Consider the following 27989-nt stretch of genomic DNA (forward strand, 5'->3'; position numbering starts at 1 on the left):
CTTGGTCCCGTGCTCAGTAGTGACGTCTGAATGTAAAGTGCACTTCCCTTCTGTTTCGGTTGTGACAAGCCGCTGGTGGGGAGCTGCTGTTTGCCCAGCGCCGAGGCTGCCGTGCACGCTGCGAGGTCCTGGGTGCCCACCTCGCAGGTCCTGGGTGCCCACCTCGCAGGTCCTGGGTGCCCACCTCGAGGTCCTGGGCGCCCACCTCGAGGTCCTGGGCGCCCACCTCGAGGTCCTGGGTGCCCACCTCGAGGTCCTGGGTGCCCACCTCGCAGGTCCTGGGCGCCCACCTCGAGGTCCTGGGTGCCCACCTCGCAGGTCCTGGGTGCCCACCTCGCAGGTCCCGGGTGCCCACCGCGCAGGTCCTGGGCGCCCACCTCGTAGGTCCTGGGTGCCCACCTCGCAGGTCCTGGGTGCCCACCTCGCAGGTCCTGGGCGCCCACCTCGAGGTCCTGGGTGCCCACCTCGAGGTCCTGGGCGCCCACCTCGAGGTCCTGGGTGCCCACCTCGCAGGTCCTGGGCACCCACCTCGAGGTCCTGGGCGCCCACCTCGAGGTCCTGGGCGCCCACCTCGAGGTCCTGGGCGCCCACCTCGAGGTCCTGGGCGCCCACCTCGCAGGTCCTGGGTGCCCACCTCGAGGTCCTGGGTGCCCACCTCGCAGGTCCTGGGCGCCCACCTCGCAGGTCCTGGGTGCCCACCTCGAGGTCCTGGGTGCCCACCTCGCAGGTCCTGGGTGCCCACCTCGCAGGTCCTGGGTGCCCACCTTGAGGTCCTGGGTGCCCACCTCGCAGGTCCTGGGCGCCCACCTCGAGGTCCTGGGTGCCCACCTCGCAGGCAGCCCCCCAGGAGTGTCTCCCGGCTGCCCAGAGGCCTCTTCTAGTACTTTTTGGCGGAGGGCTTCTGCGGCCTGCTGGGCAGCTGAGCCCAGCTCTGCACCCACCCCCTACCCCCCTCGTAAACCCTGCCTCAGTGTACTTTTCTGCCAGTGCTGTGTCCCCTTCCTTCACTGAATGGCACAAGTCAAAGTTTTGTCTTAAGACACTTGGTGGGTCATGTGGCCCAGTCCTGCCCAAATCATTTGGAGGTCTGCAGTAAGCTAATTTAAGAATGGTAATAATGCTCCTAATAAAACCATAGTGAAAGAACAATTAAAAAAAGAATGATAATAATGCCTTACACGGCGTCTTGCTGGATACGTCTCACGTATTATTCGTAGTCCTTAACAACCCTGCGAAGGGGATCCCGGTACCTCCTTTTATAGAGACGGAAAAGGAGGCTTCCTGAGCTTAAGGAACTTGCCCACAACAGCAAGGGCCATATGGTGGGATTCAAACCCAGATTTGTTGTCTAACCTTGGCTCAAGTACCTCTTGACAAAAATTAACCTGAGTCCATTTTAATTAGTTGTAATTATTAACTATTCCTTATCCTGCGCCAGAATTTTTTAACATCTGTCTTCCAGTTATGCAGGAAAAAAAACAAAGCTTTCTTTCATTTGAAATGAGCAATTGAAGACAGCACTCCTGCCCCTAGTTTTGGTTTCCTTGTTACTGTTTTTCATGTAAAAAGTCTGCAGTTTTTAGACCATTGTTACGTACTTGGCTTCTGCCACTCTACACCACTTGGTCCCTAAGGCCGAGTTCCAGTTGCCAGAATCCTAAAAGTCCAGTGCCTGGAGCTGAGCGCTGTGGTCTCATCAGATTAAATCTGAGCTGTGGGCTCAGATGAAGGAACGCCAGCCTCCTTCACTGTGTGGCTTCTGCTTCTGGGAGTGAAGTTGCTCCCCGCCCCCTCCACCTGTCAAGTCCTTAGCTGCCATCCTTGGGGTTCATATGCAAATCCCAAGATTCTTTCCCTGTACTGCAGTCCTGGCTCTGATGAGCCTGGTTTTCAGATCTGGACGCCAAACCTGATTTGCCTCTCTTATGTCTTTGTTAGCTTTTGGCCCCTCCTTAACTCTTGTCTGAATCACTTACTTGGCACTCATCCTGTTCGGCCTTATATTGCTCTGATTTTAGAAATCCATTCGCTAAACATGTTTGTTTTCTGCCACTGTCTGGTAGTAGACATATAAGGATGAATTAGACCAAGTTCTCACCCACAAGGAAGCCTTGTAGTCAGAGAGTCTGAGGCCCTACCTGGGCATACGCCTGGTGAGCTAATTAGGGGCCACCCAGTGTGCTGTGCGGCCTCAGAGGTGCTAATTCCCTGCCTGAGTCCAGGGAACTCTGCCGTTTCAGTCTGGATTGGCTCAAATCCAGCTTTGAGATGGGAGGAGTAGCCTCTGGAAGACAGCATACAGATGACTTGCCTTACGTGTAGGCTTGGAGGGCAAGGTGGTTGGTTAGCTGCACCCTCAGGAAATGACAGCTCAAGATGGAGGCCCATTAGGGTTTCCAGTTGCTGTCTTAGAAGGGAGTCTGGACGTGTGACTCAGGGATCAGTGTTGTTTCTCCTCGCACGTATTTTTGTTGTTGTTTTTCTGTTTTCTAGTCGTGGTTAGCAGCAAAGCCACTAAAAAGAAAGGAAGTTATATGCTTTGCTTGGGGCTCTAGCAAAATGAGATGCTGGGTGACGGTGTCCCTCTTCAACCAAGACTTAAAGCAAAGGGAACCCAGGTGATGTAGTGGGGGCTGGGAGCTAAGAAGAGAGGGAAATGGTTTGAGTCCCTGGGGTATGCCCTAAAGAGAGGCAGGAGCTGTCTTGGGGCCTGTGCGATAGAAAAATGCCATGAGATGTTCTAGATCAGGAGATAAAACACTGGCCCTGACAGTACAGCTGTGACAAGTACAAGCATTTATGTGGGGACGTCCCGAAGAAGGGAGTCCAGCTTGGCCTAGGGAGAGATTAGAAAGCATTGCCAAGACAAAATGGCCCTCAATCTGAGTCCTGAAGGACAAGTTAAGCGGGGAAAGACGGCTCTCCAAGAAGAGACCACGTAATGAGCCTAACAGAGGGGGGAGGTCAGGGCTACAGTGAAAGGAGTATGTGGGGAGCAGGCAGGCAGAGCAGGGGCCTGTGTACCGTGTGAAGCCAGAGTCGTGTACCTTAGCTCCTCGGTCAGGCGCTCTCTGTAGTGTCTGATACACACAGTAGGTGCTTGGTAAATGTTGTGGGACGTGCTAGACAGGCCCCTTTTGGAAAGGAGACCAAACCAACGTAAGTTTCCTATAGGGGGAGGGGTATTGTAAGTACAGATAATGGTCTCCCAGAAGTCCAGGGTGGTTGAACCAAGCCCATGAAATAGCAGCAATGAAACCACGCTCCCCTCCACTTTCTCTGCTCATCTGTTCATTCCCTCCCTCCTTCCCCCGCACTGGCTTTCTCTGCTTGTGTTCCTTGTCTTTATTCCCTCGTGGTTTTTCTTGTATGGGTTCGATGTGACTGCCCCAGCTCTGACTCTGTGGTCTTTCATCGTGTGGATGAAAAGGTGAGGGAGGAATGTGCGCGTAATTTCGAGCAAGGCCCTGCCTGAGGCACAGGTTATTGGCCAGGCTGGACTGCCCTTTGGTCAAATGCCCTTCATAGTCATATCTTGGCCAGGGTGGGGACAGGGGCTCTCATGGCACAGTGCATGACCACCTGAGTATATCCTACAGCTAGGGCTGTGAAATGGGCAGAGCAGGCCCCCCACCACATGGCTAGCTCATACATTCTGGTGCTTACTGAATGCTTTCTATGTGCTAGGCACTGGGGATTCATGGGTAAAAAAATGTAAAATGCTTTATAGCAGGTTTCTGTATCTGTATAGGGTAATATCTGAGTTATAGTTTGAGCATTTCCAGTACCTTTCTTGAGAATTGTGCCTAATTCCACTTGACTAGATAGTCATTCGGGTGAGAAAGGACCTTTTTGAGAAGGTCCATGATAAGTTAATGGTCCAGCTCTAGACTAAGCAGCATTCTTATCATGTTTGTGAACTCACCTTCTGGGTCCAGCGAACGTTAGGTGTACCTGAAAGCCTTAGAGTAGTTTCACTGCTCCTAAAAAGGTAGCACCTAAAGCATGTTTGAGCAAGGCCCTGAGTATGTGTAAGGCAAGAAGATAGTCAGTCATTTCTTTTTATTTAACATTGATTCAGTGATCTGTGCTGCATGTTAGGACAGCCTCTTCATGTCCTAGGTGCTGGGGATACAAAGATTAATAAGACACTGTTCTAAGGGATCCCTCCATCTCATAGGAAAAACAGATGTGGGAAGAGTGGCACCCCAGGCTGAGGGGGATGGTGTTTGCAGGTAGCACAGATGTGGGAATGTAGGTTGCTTTGGGAGGTCGGGGAGGGAAAGAGGATGCCCTAGGCAGGAGTCAGGTTCTAGAGTATCTTACACTCAGTCATTGTGCTTTGTCCTGCTGGGTGGACATCAAAGGGTAAGTGAACTGCTGAGACTTTTAAGCATGGAAGTTAAATGATCAGATTGGCATTTAGGAAGATCATGCTGGTGGCTGTGGAGGATGGAAAAGGGGTGGAGAAGATTTGTGCTGGGGAGACCATTTAGGAGTTTTCTGTAATAACTGAGATGACGAGGGGCCCTGAGCTAACGCAGTAGCAGTGGCGAAGGATGGAAGGGATGATTAGAAGTGGCAAGAAAGACAGGTCGTTTTTAAACTTCATTTGAAATGCCAGAGCAGTTATTTACTCCAGAAACTCTTCTCATTATTGATTATTTTTGGCAGAGAAAACAATTTCTTAAATTGTTTACCTCTTATTTCTTTGCACAGCCTGTTAGAAAACTGGTAGATGGTGCTTTCTGGAATTCACACATTAGCTGACGGGTATTTCATTTTCGTTTAATCCTCCTAATTCACTTTCTGCATTTCCTTGCCTTTCTCGCATCTCATTGCCAGTATTTTGAGTGACTTCGGGTTGTTTCAATGGTAGTTCTCGTGACCTGGGGCCTTTGTTAGGTAAGCAATAGTCCGCTCAATCACGGATTGACATTGTTTTGCTTTTGTTATTTAGATTGAAAGATGATGACAGTGGGGACCATGAGCAGAACGAAGAAAACAGCGCACAGAAAGATGGTGAGAAGGAAAAAACGGAACGAGACAAGAGTCAGAGCGGCGGCAAGAGGAAGGTGGGTTTGTGTTGCACAGATATGGGTGCCTTTGGGCTTGAGACATGGTTATCGCATGGAGTTGGTATCTGGAAGATACCGATGAACTTGATTGCATACTGTTTTGTGATATCTGATTTTGTTCTTAAGAAAAGATTGTTTAATCACTAGAGTTCGTTTCGGGAGCTCAGAACTTTTCCCTGTCACAGACCCTTGAGATGCTTTCTTGCTTTCCAGCATTCTCCTAGCCTGAGGTACGGGAGGTTAACCCTGGAGTTGAACAAGGCTGTTAGTGCTTCATAAGATGCTGCTGTACATGCCTTGAAATTTTAGACTCTTCAGTCAGTAATAGTCTAAGCTGAAAGTGACTTGGAAAAGAGGAAATGTAGACAATGAGAGATAACTGGATCAATTTCTTTCTTGAAAAATCAAAGCAATTACGAGTTGCTTCATTCCACAATATTGACTGCCTTCTAAATGCAAGCATCTTAGGTGCTGAGGGGACACAAAGGTGAATGAAACTGGATCAAGAAGCTTACATTTAACAGTGATGATAATAGCAGCCAACTTACTATGAGCCAGGCACTGTGCTAAGCACTTTACATCTATTAATTTATTTAATCTTCTCAGTAACCCTATGAGATGGTTATTATTATTTTCCCCGTTTTGCAGATAAGCATCTAAGGCACAAACAGATTAAATAGCTTGTAAGTGATAGCAGGTAAGTGATAGAATATCATAGAGGAGGTGGTGCTGGGCCTGGAAATACTTGAGATAGGATAGAAACTAAGTACCTATGTTATGTAGAAAGTTACAAAAGCCATAAGAACACTGATACAATGTTACAAGAATTGAGAATCAATTAACCACTAAAGAAATTTACTGTGTCAGCAGAATCTGAGGTCCTAGTTGCAGGTAATTGAGAATGTATCCTTTTTAAGCTGTGGTGGTAGGAAGGGGTGACACTGGGAAATGTTTTCTCAGTCTCAGAGCATGTGAAAAATGCCCAGGATGAACACACCTTTTTAAATTCACAGGCTGTTGTCCCTGGCCCCGCAGAGCACCCCTTGCAGTACAATTACACTTTCTGGTACTCCAGGAGGACCCCCGGCCGTCCCACCAGCTCGCAGAGCTACGAACAGAATATCAAACAGATCGGCACCTTTGCCTCTGTGAGTACTTAGGGGTTTAATGTCGTGGGCCTTGGTAGTAAATTCCTGCCTATGCTTATATTGTGTTTATTCATCCTCCTGGAAACCTGTTTAGGATTCTGCTTTCCTCAGTCAATGGATCTGAGTCTCTGAGGTCAGATTTGTTCCTTCTTAGGTTTCTCACTAGACATCTGTAGGTAGCAAGTATGGGAATTATGGAATTGATCAGAAGGGAACAGTGCAAAAATACAGGTTTGTTTAAGTAGATATTTATTGAATGCTTACTATGTGCAAAGTGTCAGGGGTGATGCAAAATTTTATAATACGTGGTGTGTGTTCTCATGAAGTTTGATGGTCAAGTTCAGAAGTCTCTTTTGTATTTAAGGACCTCCCATCAGGGTTTTGGACAGGTTAATGATTATGTATAAAGTGGCATCTTTTTCCTGTCTTCAGAAAGGAAATGAAATCTCTAATAATTGTTTTTGTGGGTACTGTTAGAACAGAGAGCCCAGGCTTCGTCTTCGCACTCTCACAGACAGCTGGGGTTGTATTCCCTGAGAAGCTGTCTGCAACTAAAACCAGTCTTGTTCAACAAAGATTATTATGTACTTCTTGCGTGCTGTACATTCCATCTATGGGCAGAATCAAATGCAGGATTTGTTATTTTCTTGTCATTATTGAGGTACCTGTCCTGTTTAAAGTGCAGCCACTAGAAAAGGAAACTAATAGACAGTAAACATGACAACAGATCAGTACAGAGGAAGCACCCAGTAATAAGCACTTTGCGTAACTTCCTCCAATCGTTATGATGGCCCTGTGAGGTCAGTGATGTATGTTATCCACATTTTACAGATGAGAAAAGTGAGACTTAAGTATCTGATCTAAAGTCTCAAGTAGGTTGCCATTTACTTGAGTAAGTAGAGGACCGGTGTTGAGACTCAGGTTGGACAGGCCACATTCAAAGCCCATATTCTCTCACTCTGCCAGTGCACCAGAATGCATGACGTGGCTCAACGAGTTGACAAACTATATCTATTTATTCGTTTATTAATGAGATATACTACACATATAACTATTCATCAGGTCATCTGATTACTGTGCTGAGTTGATATGCTCCCTTATCTCTGGTAAATTTAGGCTTTTTTGAAATATTAAAAATAGCTTGTGCACTGGTGCATATTTGGTTCCAGAAATGTTTGTTGAATGCATTCAAGGCACTAGTAGGGTTCTAAAATGAATTAAGACCTTGCCTTTAGGGAAATAAGGCGTGGCCAGGAATTTCTAATAACAAGGGAGACAGAAGTGCCCTTGGGAAGGTGTGGCTAGAGAGCTCTGGGAGTTCTAAGGTAGGAAGGGATTAATTTCAACTTGGGGAAAGCATCTTTCGGAGGAGATGGGTTTAAGATTGAAGTTTAAAATTTTTTTTAAAGGTCAAGGATACAATTTTTATTTTTAACTTTGATTGGGGAATATTGGGGAACAGTGTGTTTCTCCAGGGCCCATCAGCTCCAGGTCATTGTCCTGCAGTCTAGTTGTGGAGGGCACAGCTCAGCTTCAAGTCCAGTCGCCTTTTTCAATCCTTAGTTGCAGGGGGCGCAGCCCACCATCCCATGTGGGAATCGAACTGGCAACCCTGTTGTTCAGAGCTCCTGCTCTAACCAACTGAGCCATCCAGCTACCCTGAAGTTTAAAATTTTGATCAGGTGACCAGAAGAGAAAGGAATCCTTGGCAGAGAATTGAATTTCTGAAAATATCCATATACAGTTGATCCTTGAGCAGCGCTGGGGTTGGGGGCACTGACCTCCCGCCCGGTCAGCAATCCTGTATAACTGCAGTCGGCCCTCTGCATATGCTGGTTCCTGACCATGACGTTGACGCTGAACAACACGGCGGTTTTGAACTGCCTGGGTCATTTGAAAAAATAGCACATATAAGTGGACCCTCGCAGTTCTAACCCGTGTTGTTCGAGGGTCAACTGTATTCTAAACATTCCCGAACCTGTCACAAAAAATGTCATGACCTGCTCTGTGGGAATGGTAGACATTCCAGGAAAATGGCAGCCATCATGTTGTGAAGAGCCGGGTGAGTGCTTGGAGGATCAGAGAAGGCACTGAACTGGGGAGTAGGTGTTTATTCGGGGTTCTGTTCAGTTATGTGGTGGTGAGTACAAATGTTTCTAGCATTTTTCTTTACGTTTTAAGGAAAGCATATATATATTTACCCAACTTGTGAAAAGAGGTTTTTGTTTTCATTGTTTTGGTACGTATGTTGAGTTGCGTAGTTTCTCACAGCATCGTCTTGGGTTAATGCTCACTGGATGCGTGACAGTGTTTACAGTCTGCTGTTGTATAATCCAGGGCATTAAGAAATGCCTCACGATATGAAATTCCTCACAGAACATAATTCTATTGCGAAATAGAATTGTTAAACCCAAAGCATTTGGGCTGCATTTCCCATTAGTCCTTAGTCCTGGCGTTTAACAACATGGAAAAGTTCCTGCATCAGGGAAACTGAGAAGGCAGCATTTTGAAATGAAAGAGCACTAGGCTTGGGAGCCACAAGGTTCATTGCTCCGGGGCTGAACTCTGGGTTGGGGCAAGTCGGGAAGCCATTTCCTCAACTGTAAAATGGGTAAGGTAGCTGAGGCAAATTCTGGACCTCATATGCTGAGTCTGAACACTTCTTTTATTTTTTGGTTTCAAAAACCAAAATTACCTTAAGAGAAGGACAAAAAAATTCAAAGAGAAGGACAAAAAAAATAATGTTTCTTGAGCTGCTTGCTTTATCTCTCATTTAGATATAAGATTGTGGCTGTAAGATTGTATAGTCTGAGTGTAAGATTGGAGGAGACTAAACCGTTAAGAAAACAACGCTTAATTGGGGAATTGGGGCTGGTTTGTGTACTTTTCTCCTCACCACCCCCCTCCCATTCCTAATACACCGTAAGCCAAAGCTTCTAGTGGGTGCACTTTCTTTCTTCCCACTGTGTTAGGGTGGAAAAAGATTATTGCTCATTGTATACATACGGCCACTTACTACCCCAGATGACTGTGTACAGTTAAGCATAGCAGTTGCTGAGATGAGACCCTGTATTGAAGTCCTAGAAATGACATTCTTTCCTGACTTCTGTGAGACATTGCACATGTTCTGGTCTGTAGAGGAACTGCAGGGACAGCCGTTTCACACAGTAGAAGGTCTGGTTCTCCTCAGTTGCTCTCCACATCTGTACATAAGACCTCTGGTCTGTGCATTCAGCACCTGCTTTCAGTGTGTTGGCAAATGCCAACTATTTCTCTTCAGACTCTTCCGCATTTTGTCATTTCTCCTAAAGTGGCCTCTTCACTGGCCAGCACTTGGTAGGTGTCCTCTGAATCACAGAGGAACAGGGACATAACCTCCTGCTGAGGCACTGCTGTGAGAAACAGGAATAGCACGGTGAGCATCAGTGAGCTACGCTTGTCGAGAAGTATGTCTACGTTTCTAACAGCACTGTGAAGGGGGAACAAGGAGAAGCACAAGTGTTCTAGCCAAGAAGAGGGGCTGAAACCCTCAAGATGAGAGACTATGCCTTGCTTGGGCCGTCCTGGCCTTGCAAAGGCGCCATGGGGGACAGTCGTGCACGGAGCTGGCTCTGTCATGTGTACTCAGTAAGAAACAGAACGAAGTGTATTCCATTGTAGCTCTATTTGCCAGTAAACAGTCTTTGGTCAAGAGGTGATTTTGTTCTAAAAAGTACATTCAGGCGGAGGTTATGTGGGACTCCCTATCCCTCAGGACTAAAGGGTTTCCACTGTGGAAAACAATGTCTGCACAGCATGCAGTGGTTATCTTGCGACTTCTGCGGGAGGATGCGTATTGGCTGACGTGACCTCACCAACTACAGCTCCTGGCTGAGGCTGGCATTTCTCACCTAAAGAGTTTGTTCTTGTATCAGCAATACTACGTTTTTCGTTTACCCATCTGAACCATGTCCTTTGGTCTAACATGCCTTCCCTCCCACACGGTCCTCCAGATGAAAATGTATCCCCCCAAAGTACAGCCTGTAACAGTGTGACTTCCACGTTGGTTCTTCTGTCTTAAGTGAATCTTGCATTCATTCAGAGAAAAGACACACCGTTGGTACTCGGGCCTTCTCTCCACAGGTGGAACAGTTCTGGAGGTTTTACAGCCATATGGTACGTCCCGGGGACCTGACAGGCCACAGTGACTTCCATCTCTTCAAAGAAGGAATTAAACCCATGTGGGAGGTGAGCAGTAGGGGCTTCGGACTGCTTTTCTGAGCAAGTTGTTTTTTGGGGGGTTTTTGGCCAAGTTTAAAAGCGTTTGAAAGTCTTCTCTCAAAACTGCATCAGTATTTAGTACACCCTTAGAATGGAGACGTCTGGGAAAAGACACAATGCTAGTACTTGTGTGGGTGGGTTGGTGATGGGTGGTTTTGCAAGATTGTTTTATCACTAAAATGGTATTGCAACAACATTAAAGGGCTTTTTTAAAAAAAAATTACCCTTATTCCCATAGAACTGGTTGTGTGTGTGTGATATGTGACTGTGGTATACTTATGATTAAAATGGGTGATAAACAAGCTTACAGATGATAACCAGAGACCCAAAGCTGAGCTCTGTGATCTCTTGGCTTTGCTGTGATCCATCTTCTTTTCTGATGCCAGGGCATTTTTCTAGAAGACGTGATCACATCCTTCCCCCTCGCCCCCCAATATTTTTTAATCATATGCAGCCCTCCACTACTCACGTGATCTTGCACCTAATCTGCCTTTCAGTCCCCATCTCCCATCACCTCTGATCTTCCTTTCAGCACAGCGAGCCTTCCTTCGCATCTCTGCTTACACTCAGAGTTGCCGCAGCCCTGTGCTTCCCAGAGCCCTTCACCTGCTCAGCCTGGCTAACTCCTAGGTTCTGCAAGACCCAGCTTACATGTGTCCTCTGCTTGAGTGTTTCTGTCTTGTCCTTCTTTCACTTACTGTGTGTATCCCTGTTACAGCAGCGCTCGTCAGACTGGATGCTGTAATTGGTGTTTTTTTTTTGTCTCCTCGACTAGACTGAGTCTGGGTAGAGACAGGGCTTCATGTCTGTGTGTTTGGGACCTGATGATGCTTGGCCAACTCTTAGCAAATGAAGTCAGGAATGATCTGTGTTTGAAATCTGACACCATTTCGATTCCTAACGTAGTTCCGGAAAAAGAGGATTCTTTTTAAGGGGTAGTTTAGCCATTTCTTGGTAATGGCTTGTATAAGGATTCCCTTGTTTTCTTTCTTTTCCTGTTTCTTCTCTCCCTGGTTCTACCATCATTTTTTCTATGAAGTTGAATAATTGGAAGGTGATGAGACCTCTTGGTGTCCAGGGGGTCCTTGGCTTTTTACTGACTTCATGCAAAAGAACACAGCTGTGAAGCCATGTTTTAACTTTTGTGCTTTCTGATTTTTCCCAGGATGATGCAAATAAAAATGGTGGCAAGTGGATTATTCGGCTGCGGAAGGGCTTGGCGTCCCGTTGCTGGGAGAATCTCATCCTGGCCATGTTGGGGGAACAGTTCATGGTTGGGGAGGAGATCTGTGGGGCTGTGGTCTCTGTCCGGTTTCAGGTAAGCCTCCCCGTGGGCAGGTCTGGTTTCGTGTTGCCTTTGCTGTCTCATGCCTGCGGTGTGCTTTGATGACTCCTTCTGCTCCTCCTGTAGGAGGACATTATTTCCATATGGAATAAGACTGCCAGCGACCAAGCAACCACAGCCCGAATCCGGGATACGCTTCGGCGAGTGCTTAACCTACCTCCCAACACCATTATGGAATACAAAACCCACACCGACAGCATCAAGTACGTGTTGGGGGGGCTTGGGGGGACGTCTCCCTCAGCTTAGCAGAAGCAGGTCCTTAGTTGGGTCCAGAGGAATGTGGTCGTACAGGAGACTGACTTACGGAGAAGGGACAGACCAGTCTTCCCCTCTAGGGCTTCTAGCCACTGGAAGCCGCTCTTGGCTGGCGAGGCTCCCTGTGCGCCTGCTCCGAGAGCCCTCTGCAGAACCCCAGCCGCAGCGCCTGGGCTTGCTCTATGTACACAGGCTGTCTTGTCTTTCGTGGGCTAACCCTATCTTAAAACGAAAGACAAAGCGCTCTTTTTCTTGCTGTTTTTTAAAGATAATTTCACTGCACATGCAAATCCTCCGTGTCTGCCCCTCCCCCACTGTTGCATGTCTTGTTAACCTGTTAGCTTCAGTCTGTTTCTTTGTCCTGAGAAATTGAGTTCTTATCGGGAATGGCGACTCCATTTCCTTGTATGTGGAGCCAAAATCCTAGAGGAAGCAGAATAGTGTGCTCGTGAGAGCAGAACCTAAGAGAATCGTGAATGCCAGCGGGCACATAAGCTTTGCGCTCTACCTAGACTCAGGGACATGGCGCTGGAGGTCCCCACGTGAGTCACCGGTGGGGCCTGCTCCTTCAGCGAATGTCACAAGTGCATTCAGTGGGGAGGAGCCGTTAGGTTTTCTCTAACTGGAAGGAGAGCTAGCCGGCTAGGGGTCAGGACGCTCAGGCTTAGTTCTCTCCTTCGACTGCAGCATCAGTACGTGCCTTCGGCAAGTCTGCCACTGCTTCAGTTTCCCCATCCGTAAAATGGGGGACAGTCACACTTCACCTAACAGCTTGTTGGGAGGCTGGTTGAGTCTTTGTACTTGGAGGTCCTCAGACGGAGACTGCTCGTACAGGGCCAAGTAACGTTATTGCTGTCATCATCTCGTTAGTGATGTCATCACCGTGGTACTCTTGTTAAGACTCATAGCGAGCCCAGCGATGGTGTGCAACAGCCACAGACAGTGTTGTGGGAGGGGTTGGCTTCCACTAGCCAAGGGCCAGTTTCTAACTGCGAGTGCCGCACAGGAGTTGGTCCATAATCGCATGGCCGGATGGGTCTCATCGGAGCCACCAAGAGTTATTAGCTAGCCATGGCCCTGGTGGCTTGACTTAGCAGTCCTGTGTTAGCATTGTTTTCCTCTAGGCAGATCTGTCCTATTCTTTGTTCTGGGGGTAGAAGTAGTTTCTGCCCTCCAGCCAGACTCAGTGCAGGTTGGAGAGATCCACGTGTACTTTTTCTACAGGACTCTTATGTTCAAGGTTCCCAAGGTTCCCCCTCCTTCCCCCAACCCATCTCCCCAAAAGCAAGCTTTTCACCTGGATAGGAAAGGGAAGGAGGTATTTTTCAACTCTCCCCCTCCACTGTTCTCCCTCTCTAATAGCCTGAGGCAGTTCTTCCTGACTTTTACAGAAATGTGTACAAGTCTAGGAGAACCTGTGGGCTTTTGTCTTAGTCTGCTGCTCACTGCTTTATCCAGAGGTCTGCCTAGTACTCCAGCCCTGCAGCTACAGGGACCAGAAAACCCTCCATGACCCCCAAATGCTACTTTCCCTTGCGTCTCCCTCTCTTTCCTCTCCCAATGTGCCAACCTTTTGCACTTCCACTAGAATGCCAGGCAGGCTGGGCCCCCAAAGGCTCCTTTTTCAAAACCTCTGGAAGTCGCGGTTGAATGTGCCATGACCCTCTCCCTCTCTGGATGGCACCATCACTGAAGCTGGCATCATCGGAGTATCTTGTTCTGTTGGCGTGCTACCTGGAAGATCCTTCTGTCCTGGACAAGAGGAATTGGAAGAGCATTTATGTTTTAAGAACAGGCTGACACGCAGCAGCTACAACAACAGCTGAGATCACTTAATAAATGGTGCTAAACTAGCTTGTCTCATGCTCTTGCTCTTTATGGCGCATCAAAGAAGTGGCCTTTCAGCCTGACTGTCACCATATTAAGGAATGGAGCAGACTTCTCCATGGAGGGTCATCGGGGGAATGCAGCCTCATTTCCATACGCCCTTTGTACTGTGTCACGTGGTATTTTGTTCCACTTCTGCTGAGGTCTGACATGATGAGGTGACATCTAGCTCTCAAAATGAGACCCCATTTTCTGGTACTTGAATTTTAGTTTCCATCTAGTCACGCTCACAACAAGGACAGTGATTGCTGATGCAGAATTCGGCTGGAAAGTCGCTCAGGTTGGAAAGGGGGACCCTTGGCCTTGGCTTCGCTGACTTTGTTTGCCTTTACTTCAAAGAAGTCTCTCGCTTGGAGGGAAAGCCCTGCTTCCATCTGTATGTGGCTGTATGTGTGTAGCTTCCTTGCTTTGTGTTCCCGGGGCTTCCTCACCGCATTGCTGCCCGAGCCACAAGCTCTTTGCCAGCCTTCTCCCTTCTGCTTTCCCCTGAGGTCATCTTTGTCTTTCAGCTCGCTCTGCTTGCAAGGCCTCCAGGTGCCAGCCGTCCCCTTTCTCCCTGGGTTACTGTGCAGAGGATCTGGGCTGCGAAGCAGCTGCGGCCTGTGTGAGTGTGCTCCCCAGGCCACGTGACCATAGCACATCCCAGCCCCTCCTGTGCTTTGTGGCTTGGCTTGTGTGAGCTGCATCTGGGCCTGCAGGCCCCTAACCTGCATGCAGAATTGCAGCAAGCCTCGTGTTACTGCAGGTTTTCTTGGGAGCTACCACCAAACCAGAAACGAATGTTTTTCCAGACACTAGAAAGGTTGCCTGGTAGCAACTGTGAAGGTGGCTGCGGGTAGAATGGGGAGTTTTCTGAAGTGGCTGGCCCATTTGGGCAGCAGCACTCTGTGCTTGTGCCATCCTGACTGACCAGCAGTCTCCATGGGGCCCAGGGTCCCACAGCACACACACGGCCGGCACCCTGGGCTCCACGTTCTGGAGGTGTTGGTGTCACTGCCTTGTTTAGTGTGTATCCAAACTTGGTCGGAGTCCCTAGCAAATGGGAGATGTATTGGTATGTGGAGATGCCTATTCTCTGTTTGCAGCATTTGTCAAAAAGAGTCACCTTCTGTGGCCTTTCCCTCCTGCCTTCCCCTATTATGTCCCATGTATTGACCTTAACTTCAGCAAATATAACTGGGCCAGGGGTGAGCTTGATGTCCCCCTCCTGAGTAAGAGTTGATCAGAAAGCACCAAACGGCTCCCGAGACCCCTCTGAGCCCGGCCACATGTGAGCAGAGTCAGAGCTGGTCTGCTTTGTCCGCTTCCTGTGGCTGTCACCCAGGTGTGACTTTGTTTGAGCCAAGGAACAGCTACTGCGGGGACTTGAGAATTCAAGGGAAATGAAGGAAGAAAGTATTCTGGAGAGCAGGGCCGCTGGAAACGGGGAGCGGCGTTTTTAGGAGTGGCTTGTTTCTCAGTCAAGTGGACCTCCACCTTCCTGTGTTTTGGTTCCATTGCCAATGTCGTTTTCCAACTGTTTGGTTTTTCTAGCCCCCTCCCCCCCACCCCCCATCACACTGCTTGTCGCCTTTTCCTGCTGCGCTCCTGGGGGAGCTGAGGCAAATGCTGACACACACAGTGCCTGGTGAGCTGTGCTGTGCTCCACAGGGGATGCCTGCTGCTGCCCCCGCCCTTGTACTACCAACAGTTCACCTCTTAAGGCTGAATGGGTCCCATTGAGAAATGGGAACTTGTTAACCTGAGTGTTAGCTCAGGTGCATGACTCCTTGCAGTGAGGTCATTCGCAGTTGAGGTTCTACACGTTTGGGCCCTGTGGACATCAAGGGACTCACTATCCTCCGTTTTGAGAAGAAATCTCCTAACAGCCAGACTTGCAACCCAGAATCATGGGACCACCAAGATATAACTGGGCGCGGAGCCATGTAAAGCAGCAGTGTCTTGTGTGAGGAAATCCCTCTTGGGAATAGTCCCATTGAATCCCTTTGTGCTTCTGGTCTGGAGTGTAAGAGGGGGACACAGGCCCAGCTTCACTCTGGGACCCAGTGTTGAGGAGACTGACCAGACCCCTCTGCAGAGAAAGGTGAGGGTAGGTGACTTTTTATTTCCTTATTCTAGAGGAAAAACGGGTCAGATCGTGGGGGATTTCCTTGACCATGTCTAGATTTCATTGTACTTAAGCATTGAGGTTTGCAGGCAAGGACCAAACCATCCCTTCTCCTGTTACAGCTAAATCATAGCCCAGGGGACCGGCTTACACTGGCATAATTGCTGGCCTGGTTTCGCATTTATGAAACATACTCCCCTGCTTATGTTCAAAGTAAAGAAAGCCCGGATGGGCAGGAGGCTGGGCTCGTCCATGAGTGTCCAGGGCCAGCTGAGAGTGAGGCTGGGAGCCAGACTTTGGGTGGGGATGGGGACACGTAGAGTTACACAGAAATGAGATCTCTGCTCTGTTTGCTCGCTGGTCAGTCAGCTGAGACAAGAGTGGTCTTTAAAGGACCCTGTTAATTCTGTCATATGAATTTGTGCAGAAGTCCCCGTAGGCTATGTCAATCTCAGAGTAATTTTAAAAGCTTCATTCATATGACACTTTTAACATTTAACTTGTTCTTTTTTTTTGCCTTTAAAAGAAGCAAGTTTTAATATTACCTAATATGCCTGGGATGCCAGATGGAAAATAGCTAGAATATTCGCACCCAGCTTTAGGTTGATTTGCTTTTAGCCGAGCGTGACCTGCAAGAGTAAGAGTGACTAGACCAATGACTGTGACCAACTATTTTATTTCCACTGAATCCCTGTGAGGAAATTTCTTTACCCAGATTCCTCCTGTTGGGATTTACCATGTGAGGAAGATATTTCTGAAGAAAATGGGAGGGCAGTTTAATAACTGGAATGGATTAGAGGGGTACTCTGAAATCCATATTTCTGCAGTTTCTTGGCACAGAACTGCTGTTTGGACTAGTGTAAGCCTTTCTGGAAACAAGGATAAATGAGATGAAGCTTCGACACACCATGCAATTTCTTGTTGACATTTAAGTTGCTTAAAAGAGAATTTAAATCTCACTGTTAAAATGAGGGGGAGGTTTCCTGGGTCATTGTCCAAGCACAGATTTTGCTTTGCCTGTGTCTTAATTCGGGGTGAAGAGTGAAATGGCCTTCTGACGTCAGTCACGGACTCACAAAGAGTTCATCACATTACCATCTCCAGGATGGGCTGTGGAGCGGAGTCTTGCTGTGGAAACCGAGCTTGTGACGTGACAGGCTGCTCACTTGCTCGGTGGTCTACATTTTTCTTCAATTCAGTTAGCATATTTTGGTAGCTTTCGTAATACTCTGAAGAAACCATAAGAAGAAGAAGAAAAGCTACCTGTAGAAAGCCTGGTAATAAAATATATTTTGGTGGCCACAATATTAAACCTAGTGCATGACATGATATGCACCCTGGGTATTCTTACCCCTTTAAACCAAGGATGGAATAATTGACAGAAAGGAATTTGAGATTTAGAAGCACAAATTCCCTATCATATGTGTACTTCCCAAGGAACTTACCAGCTACTTTGTCCCTAATGGGGCTGACAAGTCGCCAGGGTGATAAGGTAGGACATCATTTCCTCTGAGAAAACTTGAGGTGGCTTAGGGCTTCCAGGTGCGGTAGGGGGTGGGTTCCTCCTATCTCAGTCAGTACCCTCGACCCCCACCCCCCGGGCCTGTTCTTTGTTGAGCACCAGCATGAGACTTTACCCCTCAGTCACATTCTTATTCCTTCTTAACCCCAATTTTTAAATTGAGTTCATCAGCATGGAATCCCTGGGAAGTCTGAACTGCTGTGACCTACACAGCTTCAATTTTAAGACAGTTACATGGTTACTTTCAGAAATGGAACCTGATAGAAATTTGGAGTCTGAGGTTGGAAGTGTGAGAACGCTGGACACGTGAAAGCAGAGAACGCGGTCTAGTTGCCCTGTCGCGTCTTTAGCCATCCTGGCTGCTGTTGGGTACCTGCCGTTACCCTCAGGGTGAGGCCTGATGAAGACAGTTTGTACCGCCTGTCTTCACGTCCCACTGCTGCCCTTTGGTCCAGTGAACTGGTGTCTGCAGTGATGGCTGAGCTGAGCTCTGACCTCATGGGCCTCCCTGGTAGACTTGCTGAGGGAGTGGAGAGGGGGACTTGGAAACCCCCGAGAGCATAGTGAGGGCCAGACTTCGCCAGTGGAGAAGCCAGCAGGAGTGCCAAGTGCCCCTGAAAGGTGCTGGTCATCACTGCTAAGCTGAGAGGAAGCTCTGGGTGGGAAACCTTGCCACTGTGTCCAGGTGTGGGCGGGCCGCACTCGACCTTGAGGGCATCTGACATGGGATGTGGGGTTATGTGTCTGCTCTCTCTGTTAAAACGCTTTGATCTGAATGTGCGATTGTGTTTTTGTCTCTGGTTTGTCAGGGCCTGGGAGGAGTTTCATGGCCTGGTGAACAGCAGCGGCCGCTGATCGGACGCTCCCCCTCTGTCTCTCACTCAGGGTAGGGCCTTGTCTATCTTCTCTGTAACCTTGTGATGTACCTCTCAGCTGGACGGCCCCTCTTTCCCGGGGCTGCCCTCTCCCTGTTTGCTCCCAACCTTGCCTCTGCCAGCACTGAGTCTGCGCTAGCCTCTCCGACCGATTGTCACGGTCTCACAGAAAAACACTGAATCCAGAGCCGCTGGCGTGTCATCCTCCCTGGGTCACGTCCCCTGCTGAACCTCGCCATTCCTCTGTTTTCTCATTTGGAAAACGAGGTTCCACGGACTAGCGTGTCTCAGATCTCTTCTGATACCAGCACCGCACGATCATAGATGTGCCACAGGTCCTTTCTCCTTTGCCCAGACATGGCCGTTTTTCAGCCATCGGGCAGTGCCCTGTGACTCAACAGGGCAGCTCTACAGGCCGCCACGTGGCTTAGGTGAGAGGTATGTCTCGTTTGCTGGTGGTGGTTGTGAGTTGTGAGGAAATGGTGGTAGAATTCGGGGTTCCAGTGGTGAAGGAGAACTGGGGGCTAGGTGTCGGGGCTCCGGGGGAGACAGAGCTCCAGTTGTACTGTAACTAGACCATTGCATATTTACTGGCAGGGAGAGGCCCCAGGGTACCGAGGGCTGGGTCAACTGAAGCGTTCCCTTGAAGGACATTTGTGGTTCAGTTAAGAGAGTACCAAGTCCACATCTGCTTTGTGAGCAGAGGACATCGGGGACATTTATTCTGGCTGAGAGGAATGGATACAAGGACGGCATCTGCATGTGCCCCACCGGAGAGCATATTCCTGGACTGTAACGACCCCCCCACCCAACCACCATTCCTAAGAAACAGAGAATTTCTAAGATTGGAACAGAACGTATCAACTGTGGTAGCTGCCTCAGAACGCCCCCTTCCCAGGAAGGAAATGAGGCTTTTTCAAGACAAGGAGACCTGCCTCCCTCAGATGGGCCGGAAGAGAGAGGACGCCACTGAAGGACGGCAGCAGGTGGCCAGAGGTCTGAGTGCGTGAGCAGATGAACAGTCCCAGAATTCCTGCACCGAATGACCGGCTCCGGCCTCTTTTCTTTTTCTTTTTCTTTTTTTTTTTTTTTTTAACTATTATTTTACTTATTTAAATTTGGTTTTTAAAGAATTTTTCTAAGAGTTTACTTGAGCCAAACTGGTGACCCATGACGGATGAACAAGATCTCAAAAATGCTCCCTCTTGCCCCTACATTTTTTTGTTCTCGTGCCACTTTTTTTTTTAATAGTTTAGATCCTTCATTATAAATTCTGTTTTTAGATGATAATACTGGATTTGAAAAATGGCAATTTAAAAGGTTTGTCTGTAAAAGGTAGTCGACATGGAATTCTGAGGTGGCTGCTAATATGTAGAAGCAGGATGAAAAACGTGCCTGAGCTGTGCAGTTAGGTACAGTGACTTGCAGGTAGAAAAATAGCAGGTATTAGAAGTAAATTAAGGTAAACGTCCAGAGGCCTGGTGCTGTAATTGAATTGTTTTAATAATGTGACCATATTTAATTACTTCTAAGATTATTTTTGCTTTTAATATCCCTAAAATGTGGGTGTGTGCAGTGAATGTGATAAGAAAGATGTTAGTCATAGCTTAATTGGCAATGTTTACTTCTTAAAGTACATGAAATGATGATACCTTTGAAAATCAATAGCATCTCAGGTTCCGTGAAAAAAAGGCTTTAAAATGAAATTGGAATAGTCAGAATGGAAGAAAACTTAAAATTATTCCCTCTCCCCTTAGCTAACACAAAATCCCCCAAGAAAAATACCTTTGAATTGCTTTGAAAAGTCATATATTTGCATAATTGCCATTTTGGGATCTCTTTGTTCTTTCTCTTGTCTCTCCACCATGTCTTTTTTAATGTGTTTCCCTGAAAATAAGCTCTAGCAGGACAATCAGCTCTAATGCGTCTTTTGGAGCAAAAATTAATATAAGACCTGGTATTATATTATAGTAAAATAAGGCCAGGTCTTATATTAAGTTTTGCTCCAAAAGACGCATTAGAGCTGATGGTCCGGCCAGGTCTTATTTTCTGGGAAACACAGTAGAAGCAGATGAAAAGCACTTCATAGGTTAGCTGTTCTGCTGCTTAGAAGCACAGACTTGGAAGTCTAAAAGGCGTATGAGAGACTAACCAAAAAAATCAACTCACTTCATTTTATTAACAGATTTGAAAAAGATTTCATATTTCATCTCTATTGATTTAACCTTGAGAGAATCTTCCCACAAGATACATATGCCGAGCTGGTGTTTGTCTGAGCTACTGTTTCAGAGGCCCCTAACACTTTAGCCTTCTCATCCTCTCTCCCTTTTTTCCCCCCACTTCCTATGAAAATCATGACCTATGAAGAAATCAAAACTGCTATTTAAATCATTCTTGAGCCACACGTACTTTCCCTCTGGTATTTTACACCATTACATTTCGTTTGACTTCCATCACACATAAGTATTGCCCCTTTAGCCGTGGCTCCACTAGAAGTCCCATTTAGCTGCTGGTGGAGGATTCTGGTTACTTCTGTGTCTGGGCCACCACGCTCGGAGCAGTGATCTGTATTGTTGGGGAATGAAGTTTGTGTGGTCCCTCAGTGGGAGATTAGAGATTGAAATTTGCCCCACAGAACCTAGGAGGTTTATAGTTTCATCCAATATGCAGAAAGGAGCCAGGAGGAAGCCAGAGCTGGCTTGGAGTGGACAGCTGATAGCCAGAAGGTTCCCCTGGAGACCACATGTGCTTAAGTCTGGGGGCCGATTTGCGAGTGTGCTCTTGGAGGTCCCTTCAGAGCAGACGTGGGTAGGGCGCCTCCTGGTGGCTCCCCCAGCTTTCCCGAGAGGACCCAGAATCATTTTGGTGCCCCCTGTGGACACCAGAACAGTGGCCGGTTGCTGCAAGAGCAGGAGGCATTCTGCTGAGGATCTGACTACCCAGCTCACTCTGATGTCCAGCTCAGGAGCTAACCGCGACCTCAGTTCATTCTGTCCAGAATTTATACTTGGGCATTTCTCTCCAAGTACAAAAAGGCAGTCGTCTTGAGGCACAGCAGACGAGAGCTGTTCGAGAGTATCTGAACAACAGTTTTCCCCAAGTTGCCTGGGAATTTGAAGGTGGAAGCCAGTTTGGATGGGGCCCTGCTATTTCTGAGGACTGTCATCAGGACAAAGGGTCACCCAGGAGAGAAGGAGTTCCTCCAGTGTGTGGGTCTTTCAGCTCCCGTGTCCTGTGCCCTGGAATGTAAAACTCTTCTGGAGTAAATTAAGATACAGTAGAAACCTTGATGTCTGAAAAGCCCCTTTAAATCAATACACTGGGCTCAGTCTTGGTTGCTTATTTTACATAATCCACAGATGAGGATATAACATTTTCTTATTTCCTTCTAAAAGATCTTTCATGTCATTGAAAAATCAAAACCAAAAACAAAATCCTTCCCCATAGCCCATGCACTATCCCAACATTGCTAGGTGGCCAGAGAGGCTACGTTTCGGGAGCTCACTAGATTTTCTAAATTTCAGTTTGCTTTCAAAAGAACAGAGGCCCATCTTTTTAGAAACCAACAAAAGTTGCTTGTGGCCTCTGCCATTTCCTGTCTACATTCTCCTTTCCCTGTCTCCTAATCTCTCTGCACTGCTGCCTGGGTGAGGAACGTAACCGAGGATTAGTTCCCAGCTGGTCTGAGGTGAACACATGCCTCAGACTAAATTTGGCACCGAGCTGTTCTCAATGCACTTTTTTTAGAAAGGCTGGACCAAAGCCACCAACTGCCACCAGCTTGTCATTGTCAGGAGCCTGTCACCCACCCTTGTTGCTTTCTTTTTTTCTTTTATCTCAAACCCTGGAAAAACTCAGCTGGTTCTCCTGGCTCCTTTACTCCTCTCCTTCTTTTCCATTTTACAAATAGACCTTAGAATGATTGTGACTTCTTAGATTTTCTGACTGAATTGATCTATGGTGATAGAAATAATTAGAATCAATGCTAAGTATTGAAATGGCAGAGTGTTACAGAGCTCTTCAGTTTCACTGCCACAGAAAGAAGAATTTGTCGTTGACCTAACGCCCGCACGGTACAGGAATTCTTCCAAAAGATGATGAGCTGCTTACGGTGATGACTTATCCTGAAAATTCTCTTCGTTCTGTCACTAAGCAGCTGAAATGGCTGAGTCCAGATCCTTGCCTGCCCTCTCTTACTCCAAGATGGATAATTCTCCCATAGTCAGGAAATTGTCTGATTCCACTTTCCCACACCTTGTCTGTCTGCTCACTAGTCTTGTTTCTCCCTGCTGATTGACTTTGGTGTTCTAGTTAATCAGTAGGGATAGAGGTGGCCTCAGAAGGGAGGAAGTGGAATGCAGCAAACATCCTTCCTTGCCACCTCTTTGTCATTGGAGGTGTCCTGTGTCATGTAGACTCGGATTCTAGCTCCTTGTCCCTAAGGGGTCTCAGAAGCAGTGCCCACACGTTAGTTTCGCCTGCTTTCCTCTGTCTTGTGATCGGATATGTTCCTTACCCTTTGCTAGCTAGCTGTGGTACCTCAGTGGGCTCTGCCATTTTGAAAGCCCCTTTAAAAAAGATGCTTGCCCCATGAGATTCTGTTTGTGATGAGTCTTCGACTCCTTAGATGGAAATCATTGACATGCTCAGTAGCCACTGATACGTGAGCTCCACGGGCATGCATGTCAGTTACAAAAATACCAGTGGGCTTTTGCGATAACGTCAGTTTCTTGCTGGCCCGAGTTCACCTACACCAGCTCGTTTCCCCTCTCAGTGTACTTGTCTGCAGTTATTCTCTGTGTAGTGAGGGCTCTTAGCTACTGTCAGCTGCCACCATCGTGGAGGAGAACCTGTCAGCCAGTAGCAGGAGGGCACACTGCTTGGCTGGGCTGGGTATATTCCCTCTGGACCCACTGCTGTGTGCTCAGCTGTGGGACCTTTACAGTAGGTCAGTAAGCCAAAGTTCCTATAATGCCCCCATCAAAATTAAAGGGACATGACAGCTCCTAAATCAGCTTAATGACAATTTCTGTTTCAAAATTTCAGACAAATTTAAGTCTTAAGCACTGGTTTAGAGCAGTAGATGAGGTGACCTTTAAAGCCCCTTCCAGCCCTTAGATTTTGAAATTCAAAGGGTGATATGAACCTTTAAGATGTTGCTGGATTTCTAGTGGGAACAGAATTGGTTACTAGCAAGTGGCCAAACCTGTCTGCAATAGAAAGCAACTAGGAGGTCACATCTCATCGTCTGTTACACACGCACACACGCTTCTCTTTCAAGAATTATAGTTAAATTTCTAAAGTAAAGGGTACTTAGATTTGACCACTGGGATATTCCTTTGTAAGCAGCTTAAGTTTTGAACTGAGGGTTGTTTGGTTGGCTGGTGGGTTGATTTTTTTGAATACATAATACAATCGTATGGTTCCTTTTTCTTTCTTTTTTTTTAAATGTGCGTGTTTGTATGTGTGTGTAAGGAAGAAGTCGAAAGAGGTTTCCCTCCCACTCTTACTCCCTCTGCCAGTTTCCGCTGTGGCCCCTTCCCCTGCCCCAGGTAACCACTGTTGGTGGTTTCTTGTGGAGTCTTACAGAGATTTTTTATGTATACAAGCGAATATGGACTATGGCCTTCGTCTTGCCACCCCCTCCCACAAAAGGAAGCGTGCTGTGTGCACACCATCCTGCACCTTACTCATCAATTTCTCTTGGCAATCTTTCCGAATTACAGGGAGCTTCCTTGTTTTTTTTAAGCTACACACAGTGTCCCATTGTATGACTGGGCCATAACATTAATATTTAACTAGTCCCCTCCTGATGTGCATTTGAGTGATTTCTAATCTTTTGCTTTTGCAAATAGTTGAGTCGAAGTGTTTGAAGGGACTTGGGAGGCGGGTTGCTGTGCTGGCCTTAGATTAGCAAGGCAGGACGGTCCTGGGGTGTGTCGTGAGGGCCCCAGGCCCCCTGTCTGTGCATGCTGCCCATAGATGACCTGTATATTGAATGCTCTGTTTTCTCCGTTTTTCTTTCAGGGACAATTCAAGCTTTCGAAATACAAAAATCACATTGTGAAAGTCCACCAGCTGGCAATAATCGTTTTCTGTATGTGTGTGTTTGTCCAAAATGGATGGGAGGTCTCCAGCTGGGCCTTCCATCTGCTCACTGAAGGGACATCTCTGAGCTGTGTGCTCCCTTTTGCACTCTTTCCTGGAGGACGGATTCTACTAGACACCCTCCAGCATCGTGGACTTTGTAAAGTGGAGAAACAGCAAACGTGACTTTGTAATAGACACACTTTTTTAAATGGGTTTCTGTGGGGGGAGTTCAGCCTTTCGTTTTGCTGTGCGCTGTCCGGATGCCTCTTGGGCCTTCTGTCGAGCTCTTTGCTGTACGAAGGGCGTCGTCACCACGTGTACAAGCCAGAGCTGTCAACTGAGAATTATCAGTGTTATGAATGTCTGTGCATCCAGGAAGAGCTTTTTGTTCGAGAGTCTCGGAATAGCTGTAAATGCTCTCTTCTAGCTCTGCCATTAAATTATTGGGACATTTTGTTTATTTCACTCCCCTCTTCCCCAAAGCCCACCACTTTCTGAAAAGGTGTTACTGATTTTGCGTGGTCTCCTGCCTTATGCCCTCCAGCCTTCCCTCTTCCTGTGGGACTCTTTCTTTCTTAGGCACTGCTGCACTTAGAATTGCAATCCAGTGGGCCACACGCGTTTCACTGAGGTGGCTTAGAAGGTATGACTGTAATTAAGCTGGAGCAGAATCCAGTTGGTTAGGAGCGAGATTATAATGGAGGTTCCAAGTGTAGGCTTTGGAGCTGAGGGCGAGCAGGGCCTGTGCGTCCCACCTGTTTCTGTGGATTCTTGCATGCCCCTCATTGAGGAAGGGAAGCACAAGCTGGTTGTCGGCAGGTATTCACATGTAATGTGGTAAATTCTGTGGTCCTGAAACTGGGACACCTGAAGACAAGGTGACCGTGATGGACAGCTTTCTTTGCACGGTGTGCCTGTCTGCAGGGCTTGGAAACACCTGCTTTCAGCCCTCAGCTCCTGGTCACATGTTAGCACATGTGTATACATGTTAACACAGGACGCCCACAGAAACCTTTTGCAGGCTACTGCAGGCATGCTTTAGAAATGACCAGGCGTGCCTCCGCGGAGCTGGGGACCTGACTCAGGAGACCTGATGTCAGAGGAGTCCAAGAGCACCTCGGATGGAAGGAAGTACTAAGCACCAGTCCTCAGCAACGTCCAGGGAGCACTGTCATACTTGGCTCTTGTGAGCAGAGATCGAAGTACCTTAAATTAAGGTCTCTCCTAAAACCTATCCTTGCAGGCTGGCCAGGAGGCCTTAGCCACCTGGGCTCAGAGAAACTGTACGAGAGTAGCAGGCATTTCCTTATTGTATTTATATTACTCTCCTCCTACTTCCAACTCCTCAACACCCTCTAATCACCACTGGCTCGAATGCTGCTTCTTAAAAGAATGGAGGTATAGGGGCCAAAAGGGAGGTGCTTCCATGAGAGGTGAAGTGAGAGCGGAAAAGATCTCGCAGTGATTTAAACTCCAGGAATATGAAGAACAAATTCTAGACGATGGGGAAGGGCTCGGGCAAACATAGGTGTAGCATCGGCCAACGCGGGGGCAAAGGCTGCCTCCCGAGGCCTGTTTAGACCCCAGGGAGGCCTGCACTTTTGCCTACACTCAGATTGGCCATGAAAATTCCAGAGAGAGCAGATATGTGGATTTGCCCTCCTTTGGGCATCTCCCTATTGTGTGTGCTGTGGGTGCACGTGTGCATAGTGTGTTCACAAGTGAGGGTTTTGTCATGCCCAGTGCTTAGGTGTATTGTCCATATTCATGTTTTTGCTTTTTTTTTCCTTTTCGGTCTCATTTGTTCAGATTTTTTAATCCGTTGTGTTTTCTAGAGCTGCTCATCCTTCCCCTTCCTCTTTGTCATTGCAGTATTTGAAAGTTGTCGTCGTCGTCGTTTTTTCCATCAAAACTATGCTGACCCTATGCCGCTTAGAAGCAGAGTTATTTCTGTTAGGCAGCATCTTGTCCCCAGAGCGCTCCAGAGATTCTGCCCGACAGCTTTCAAGGGGAGGCTGAAGAGTCAGGTTATCCACACCACCCATTTTCCAAACTAGCTGGAGAGGTCTTTTCCTTTCTTACTCCATAGACCTGTGCTTCGCTGAGATGTGACCCAGTTATGGTTGTGGTGTCACCTGATCTGGAGAAAAGGGGAAAAGGCACACCAGGGCCAACCTAACAAACATGTACGTTGCTGCTGGGACACGGGGCGTCACTTCCCACTTTGCACAGGCGAGCTGTTTCCATGACCCCTCTGCTCAGTGTTCCATTTGAAACGGGCCCCTCTCTCCAGTGCTCTTCTCCTTTTATCCTTCTGTTCGTGTGTGTGTGTATTTTCCCTGTGACATTGGCACTGGCAAGAATTGTCCACCCAGAGAGGCTTGCGGTCCACGGTGCTCTTAAGAATGAATTTCCCAGTATTTGCCAGAGGAGGAGCGGAGCCTGTGGCAGGAGTGCCGCAGTATTGCACTTTCAGAGCAATTGTCTGCTGCCGTAAATAAATGGAAAATATCAGCAAGAACAGTGTGGACTCTTTCATACAAGGAGGTGGGGATCCTGGGACTTTGTTGCTATTAATTCTGCCTTTGGGTGCATGGGTCTTCATTTTAAATGCGTTCCAGAACAGAAAATGTGGGATTGTCAGACAATGTCAGAATCATGGGCATAAAAGCATTGTAACAATATTCTCTAATCAGAATTAGTCACTGTCAAAACTCAATTTACATTTTAATATCAAGATACAGTTGTTAATTTTAATGCTTCTAAACTGGGGTAAGGAATATTAGGATGGAAGGAAGTTCAAAGAATGAGATTTTGATGGAAGAAATCACTCGAGGCCTAGGCTTGGAATGTGTGGTTTAGATTAAGTGGCTTAGCCCAGCGATGGACACCTGGGGCATCAGATGACCAATGTCCCTGTGAAACACCAAGAGAAAAAACGCTTACTGTTCACAAAGGATTTCAAACAATACGCGTGCAGTCTCATGACTGTCTCAAACAGAAATTTCCTTTCTGTGTGGATCAGGCATGGTCCAAGTAGGAGTCAGAAAGCTTGCAAGTGGTTTTCACAGTGAGATAGAATTGTTGACTCGGTAACTTAAAAAGGCAGGAAGAAAACAAAACAAAGAAAAATGAAGAGGGCAGTGACTCCAGTAGGATGGATCCTGCCCACCTGGTACTGGTGTCTGAAGGTGAAACGACGCTGGTTGTGAACTTGGAAATGGCAGCAGGATTCATCGGCAGTGGTGGGAACACGGCTGGGCAGAGGTGGAGAAGTGAGGCTGGGGTCTTGCCGGTAGGAGCTGGACCACGGCGCTGCCCTCCCTCCAGCTCTGAAGCTGCCCTCAAGTGCACCTGTTGGGGAAATCCAGTGCATGCCAGCTGGCAGAGCAGGGCTGTTTGTGGAGTTGTGTGCCCAATAC

The 27989-nt window shown here is 47.6% G+C and overlaps 1 protein-coding gene across 3 annotated transcripts in view; it reads left to right on the forward strand.

Moving 5' to 3' along the window:
- Window positions 1-27083, forward strand: part of EIF4E2 (eukaryotic translation initiation factor 4E family member 2) — a 29410-nt gene extending 2327 nt beyond the window's left edge. Inside the window, exons 2-8 of one of the 3 annotated variants that reach the window (XM_081051915.1) lie at window positions 4961-5075; window positions 6092-6226; window positions 10349-10453; window positions 11652-11804; window positions 11898-12034; window positions 18412-18488; window positions 24505-27083. In XM_081051915.1, the coding sequence (XP_080908041.1) occupies window positions 4961-5075; window positions 6092-6226; window positions 10349-10453; window positions 11652-11804; window positions 11898-12034; window positions 18412-18457 (691 nt within the window). In that variant the 3' untranslated portion in view covers window positions 18458-18488; window positions 24505-27083. Of the gene's footprint in view, window positions 1-4960; window positions 5076-6091; window positions 6227-10348; window positions 10454-11651; window positions 11805-11897; window positions 12035-13674; window positions 13934-18411; window positions 18489-24504 lie in introns of those variants that run through there. The other 2 variants (XM_081051916.1, XM_081051914.1) reach the window with 2 other exon arrangements.
- Window positions 27084-27989: the final 906 nt, after the last annotated feature.

The sequence above is a fragment of the Rhinolophus hipposideros genome (assembly GCF_964194185.1).
Source record: "Rhinolophus hipposideros genome assembly, chromosome: 6".
Taxonomy (NCBI): Eukaryota; Metazoa; Chordata; class Mammalia; order Chiroptera; family Rhinolophidae; genus Rhinolophus; species Rhinolophus hipposideros.